The sequence below is a fragment of the Prionailurus viverrinus genome, unplaced genomic scaffold, assembly GCF_022837055.1.
Source record: "Prionailurus viverrinus isolate Anna unplaced genomic scaffold, UM_Priviv_1.0 scaffold_42, whole genome shotgun sequence".
NCBI lineage: Eukaryota > Metazoa > Chordata > Mammalia > Carnivora > Felidae > Prionailurus > Prionailurus viverrinus.
Window position 1 is genome coordinate 2,645,793 of NW_025927609.1, and position 5,442 is coordinate 2,651,234.

General features: G+C 59.9%; 1 protein-coding gene across 1 annotated transcript; it reads left to right on the top strand.

The window, feature by feature from the left end:
* The first annotated feature begins 539 nt into the window (after positions 1 to 539).
* On the top strand, positions 540 to 3,435 carry CSTB (cystatin B). Its single transcript, XM_047846966.1, has 3 exons — positions 540 to 692; positions 2,815 to 2,916; positions 3,084 to 3,435. The coding sequence occupies exons 1-3, from the start codon at positions 627 to 629 to the stop codon at positions 3,210 to 3,212; spliced, it is 297 nt and encodes a 98-aa protein (XP_047702922.1). The 5' UTR covers positions 540 to 626; the 3' UTR covers positions 3,213 to 3,435.
* Positions 3,436 to 5,442: the final 2,007 nt, after the last annotated feature.

Genomic DNA, 5,442 nt, shown 5'->3' on the forward strand with positions numbered 1-5,442 from the left:
GGGCCAGGCCTTGCAGATGAGGGGTGCAGGGTAGTTGACTGCACAGGGGGTCTGAGGCCGGGCAGGGTCTGATCTTGGACTCCGGGATGCCCCGGCAGCCTCCTGCCCCGGTCCCCAGCTCCTGCAGGTCCTGGCTGGGTAGGAGTTTCTCTCCCCTCTGCCCTTCCGCAGCTGTCACCTCAGGTCCAGACAACCACCTGCCTGTGACCCGTTCCCCGCCCCCGCCCCCCTCCAACGCTGCGTCCTGCCCTGCACAGGGCAGACTCCACACAGTCCCCTACAGAGCCCACCCCAACCCCATGTGGGGCCTGACCCCAACTGCTCCTTGCAGGCTAGCCCCCACCCCATCCTGACCGGCCAGAGAAGGACGACACCACACCCACATGGCGGGCAGTGGGGGACCCAGGATGTCGCCCGCGAGACGCGCGCCCTAGGGGCAGGTAGGCGACCTGCCGAGCCCCGCCCTTGCCCCCTGCCCCTGCCCCCCGCCCCTCCAGCACCGCCCCTGCCCCGCCCCCAGGGCCCGCCCCGCCCCTAGCGTCACGTGACCGTCGCCTGCTTTAAGCTGAGCGGGCACCTCTGCTCGGGGTTCCGCTCCGGCTGCAGCTCCTCCGCCCGCCGCCAGGATGATGTGCGGGGCGCCCTCCGCCACTCAGCCCGCCACGGCCGAGACCCAGGCCATCGCCGACCAGGTAGGAGGGAGCGGGTGGGGCTCCGGAAGGCGCTCCCGGCTGCGAGGCCTGCGGGTGCGAGCCTGCACCTGGGGTCCCCGGGGCCCCGCCTCGGTTTCCCCTCTGCGGCCGCAGGCAGGTAGTGGGAGGGTGGGCCGAGCGGGCCGGTCGGGGCCCGAGCGGGCGGAAGCACCCGAACGGCTCCTTCGGCGCCCCTCCCCTCCCCTCCCCTCCCCGGCCGCCCCGGGCCTCGCTCAGGTGGCTCCACCACCCGACCGCAGTGCAGGCTGGTGACTCAGCCCCACGAGACCCGTGAAATGAGGAATTCGCAGGGACTGCTGCGCGAGCCCCGCCTGGGCCGCGCGGCTCCCGGCTCTGCCCCCGCAGCCCCTCCTCTCGCCGGGATCGGAGGGTCCTCTCCGGTCAGGGGAGTTGGAGCGGGTGTGAGGTCATTCGCTCCTGAATTTGGTGTGAAAGTGACCTGTGGCGGAGGTGTTGCTGCTGGCAGGCACCGAGGCGGCCAGCCGGTCTGCTGGAGGTGTCTAAGAGGACAGGGGCAGGGGGAGTCCCCACCTCTGCCCCTGGTGCTGCCTCCTTTCTGGAGCACTCTGGGGCACGCAAAGGGAGCGGTCTGTGACTGACCCCGGGTCAGAAGACATTCTGCGCCGGCCCCCGCCCCGTGAGCAGCGCCACCAGCCCCGGGCGCTTGGGCCTTGGGCCTCTGTGCCCCCTTGGCTGCAGCCCAGCCCAGCCCGTCTTTGTCCTGGTCCGTCCTGGGACCGACAGCTCCCACTCTGTAGGGAGCGGCCGGGCCTGGCAGTCGAGGCTGCGGCGTTACCTGTTCTGCCACCTGGCGCCTGGGTTTTCTTTCCATTCTTTGCCAGCGGCCTGGGGCTTTCGGAGCAGACAGAGAGAGAGGTGAAAGCCTCCCAAAGCCCTGGGCCGTTGTGGGGGTGGCACTCACCCCCCAGAACCACCCCCCCCCCGCCCCGTTCCGTAAACTGTCAGCAGAGCCCATTCCCTGCAGACCTAGCGTGGCGTTTTGCACAGAGAAGGGGGCTCCAGGAAGTATGTAGACACAGGTAAGCCCCAACCTGGAGAAAGCAATGAGCACCGTGAGTTGCACAGATAAGGATCAACTTCTGCCCAAAAGCTCTACATCTTTTTTTTTTTTAACGTTTATTTATTTTTGAGAGAAAGAGACAGAGCATGAGGGGGAGAGGGACCGAGAGCCAGGGAGTTACAGAATCCAAAGCAGGCTCCAGGCTCTGAGCTGTCAGCACAGAGCCCGACGCGGGGCTCGAACTCACAAACCCGCGAGATCATGACCTGAGCTGAAGTCGGACGCTCAACCGGCTGAGCCACCCAGGCGCCCCACCAAAGGCTCTACATCTTAAAACGCGGTAGGGGCACCTGGGTGACTTCCGACTTCAGCTCAGGTCATGATCTCGCTGTTGGAGAGCTTGAGCCCCGCATCGGACTCGCTGCTGTCAGCTCAGAGCCGGCTTTGGAGCCTCTGCCCCCTCCCCCCGCCCCTTCCCCACTCACGCTCTCTCTCTCTCTCTCTCAGAAATGAATAAACATTTAAAAATAAAATAAACATGCAGTCAAGTGCATTTTACCTGCGAAGCCCTGTGCCTGCCGCCTCCGGTGTCTGGGGACACACTTGGAGGCTTTAATGCCCTCCGGAGAGGAGCCGCAAAGACACTCATGACCTCTCTAGACTAGAAGGGGAAATTTAAATCTATGACTGAACTTCGTTTAAAATTTCGAATTTTAAGAGGGAATAATTACATACAGCCTCTTCGTCAAACTGTTCGGCTGTGAACTGGAAAGGAAAACGGGGCGTCAACTCGTACATAGTTGTCATGATGGAAATTTAAAAATCACCCATGCCTAGAACACGAAGGGCCAATGACTTGCTCCAGCACTGTCGCGGGAGCCGGTAGATTTAAGGAGCTTTCCGCACTCTATCGGTAGAGTTGACCGTGTAGAGAATGCCCCTCTCCGCTCTCAAGAACGCTCTTGCTGGAGAAGATCTGGAACGGGCGGGCGCAGGAATCCCGTTTGTAACGTTCGGTAGGAGAACTAGGCTGTGTGAGGAGGGAAGCCACTAAGTTCTCCGTTCTGTCCCCTCCCCTAGGTGAAGCCCCAGCTAGAGGAGCAGGAGAATAAGAAGTACACTACCTTCAAGGCGGTGGAGTTCAGGAGCCAGGTGGTTGCAGGGAGGAACTACTTCATCAAGGTGAGGGTCAGCCGTGGGCGGGGGGTGGGGGGTGGGGGGGTTGGGGGGGCAGGGCCCCGGCCCTCTCCGGGGCCCTCCTCATGCAGGCTGGTCCAGCAGGGGCACTTGGGGTCAGAGGTCCTCCGGCCTGCCCCTCACTGGCCTCTCTCCTCTCTGTCCGTCTCCAGGTTCAAGTCGACGATGATGAGTTTGTGCACATTCGAGTGTTTCAGAGTCTCCCGCACGAAAACAAACCCTTGGCCTTGTCCAGCTATCAGACCCACAAAGCCAGGCACGACGAACTGGCGTATTTCTAGTTCCCGCTCTGAACATGGCCCGTCCGTGTGGTTCTGTCCTCTGTGGACACGTCTGGGGTCATAAACGGGTGCCATTTCTTCACTGGGGGGGGGGGGCGGTGTCGCGCAGCTCTTCTGACTTGCGTTGGGAGAGACAAAGTCAACCCAACCAGCGATCTTAATTACTTTCAAAGAAGGCTTATATTCCCTTTTAAATACATATTTTTAAGTCTTGGCAAATTTATTCCTGCGTTTTGGGTTTTTTTGGCTTCGTCGGAAACCACAGTCCCGTACAGAAGCGTCAGGAAGCGTGAGAGTGGCGTGCTAATATGGTTGTTTGACGGCCACGTGACCGCTGTGCCACGTGGCGCCCCTCCTGGGTCACGTACTGGCCTGAGCTGGCCGGATACCTCTTCTACCTACAGAGCTGCCTCCCGGGGGAGTCGCTCAAGGTCCCCGCAAGTGGATGGTAGACCCAGGACTCCAGGAGCCTGTGCTCCAACCACAGTTCCCCACGCTCAGCTTTGACTGTGTCCTGTCTCCAGGCCTTAGTCTCCCCCATAAAATAAAAGGCTTTGGGCAAATCTGATTCTAGAGCATTAGCTCTGGATGTACTTAGACGCGCTCACACACCACCCTTACACCCCAGTAGAAACACACACGCGTGTGCAGAGGACGCCATAGATGTACGTGTACGTGTAGAATAGTTGTGAGGCCTCGCTGAGCGCCATCCACCTGGAAGGGTTCCGACTTCGGCTCAGGTCGTGATCTCACGGTTCGTGGGTTCGAGCCCCGCGTCGGGCTCTGCGCTGACCGCTCGGAGCCTGGAGCCTGCTTCCGATTCTGTGTCTCCCTCTCTCTCTGCCCCTCCCTCTGCTCTCAAAAATAAACATTAAAAAAAAATTTAAGTGGCAAGAAGAACACCTTAATGCCAGCTGTGTGTGTCCCCATCTCCATTCTTAAACTAGAAGAATGAAGAGTTTTCCCAACAGGCTCTTGTTCTTGGTAGTGAAGCAATTTGGGGTTGAAATGAAGACCTAACGGAGAGAGAGGAGAGAGAACCCCAAGCAGGCTCCACAGTGTCAGCACAGAGCCCGACGCGGAGCTCAATCCCATGAACCTTGAGATCACGACCTGATCCAAAAATCGAGAGTCTTGAGGCTTAACCAGCTGAGCCACCCAGGTGCCCCTCCCCCCACTTCTAAGAGTTATTGATACATTAGCAATGTCGTGCCTCAGTAAGTCACAAATATTTTCTCCAAGTTGTAATTTGTTTTGAGTCCTAGATTAAAAGCCCGTCTCCAGACCCAGACTGTAGAGAAACTCACCCGTTCCTCTAGAATTTTAATTTTTTAAATTTTTTCTTATGGATTTGGAGAGAAATAGCAAGTGGGGAGGGGCAGAGAGAGAGAGAACCCCAAGCCGGCCCCAGTGCGGGGCTCGAACTCCACGAACCATGAGATCATGATCTGGGCTGAAGTCAAGAGTCGGGATGCCGTCTGAGCCACCCAGGCGCCCCTAGAATTCTAGTTTTTTTTCCAGCCCTTGTATGCTGGAGCCACGGCCCTGCTTCTGCAAGGACAGAAAATGTGCATTAATGCCATTTCCGGGCAGCTCCGTTAGGGCCTCCGAGGCACCCCGCCTGGTAATGACGAATTAGTGACACCAACGATTGTGTCCAGTGCACAAGTGACATCAGTTATCTGTTCCTCTATCTCCAGGCCAACGTGCGTCTGCTCCCTTGTGAGCCGGCTGGCCGGATCTGTGCCGGCACCGGGCTCTGGGAGCACTCCGAGACCGGGTGCTGCGGGGTGTGCTCCGAGCTGGGGCGGCTCTGCCAGGGCAGAAGCAGGGCACGCACAGCGCACTGACCTGTTCAGCCCGAGCGGGGGCGCCGGGTCAGGCCTTGGGAAGAGTGACATTCGCCGAGAATCCCGGGCGGAGGAGAGGAGCCTCAGCTGAGGACAGCGGGGGGAAAGGTGCCCCCCTGCTGGCCCGGGGAGAGGGTGCTTGGTCCCACCCGGGGAGCATGAGGACGGGTCTGACTCCGAGCGGTGGGACCGGTCCCTGTAGCAGCCTTCTCGGTCCTGGAGAAACACAGCACTCGGGAGTGAGTGGAAGAGGAGGGCTTAGTAAGGGCCCCCCTCCCCCGCGCCTGTACGCGCACTCGCTCGCTCTCTCGCTCTCAAAAAAAAGCGGGGCAAAGGATGAAAAATTCTATAGTGAAGTGGGCAAAGACCTGAACAGCCAC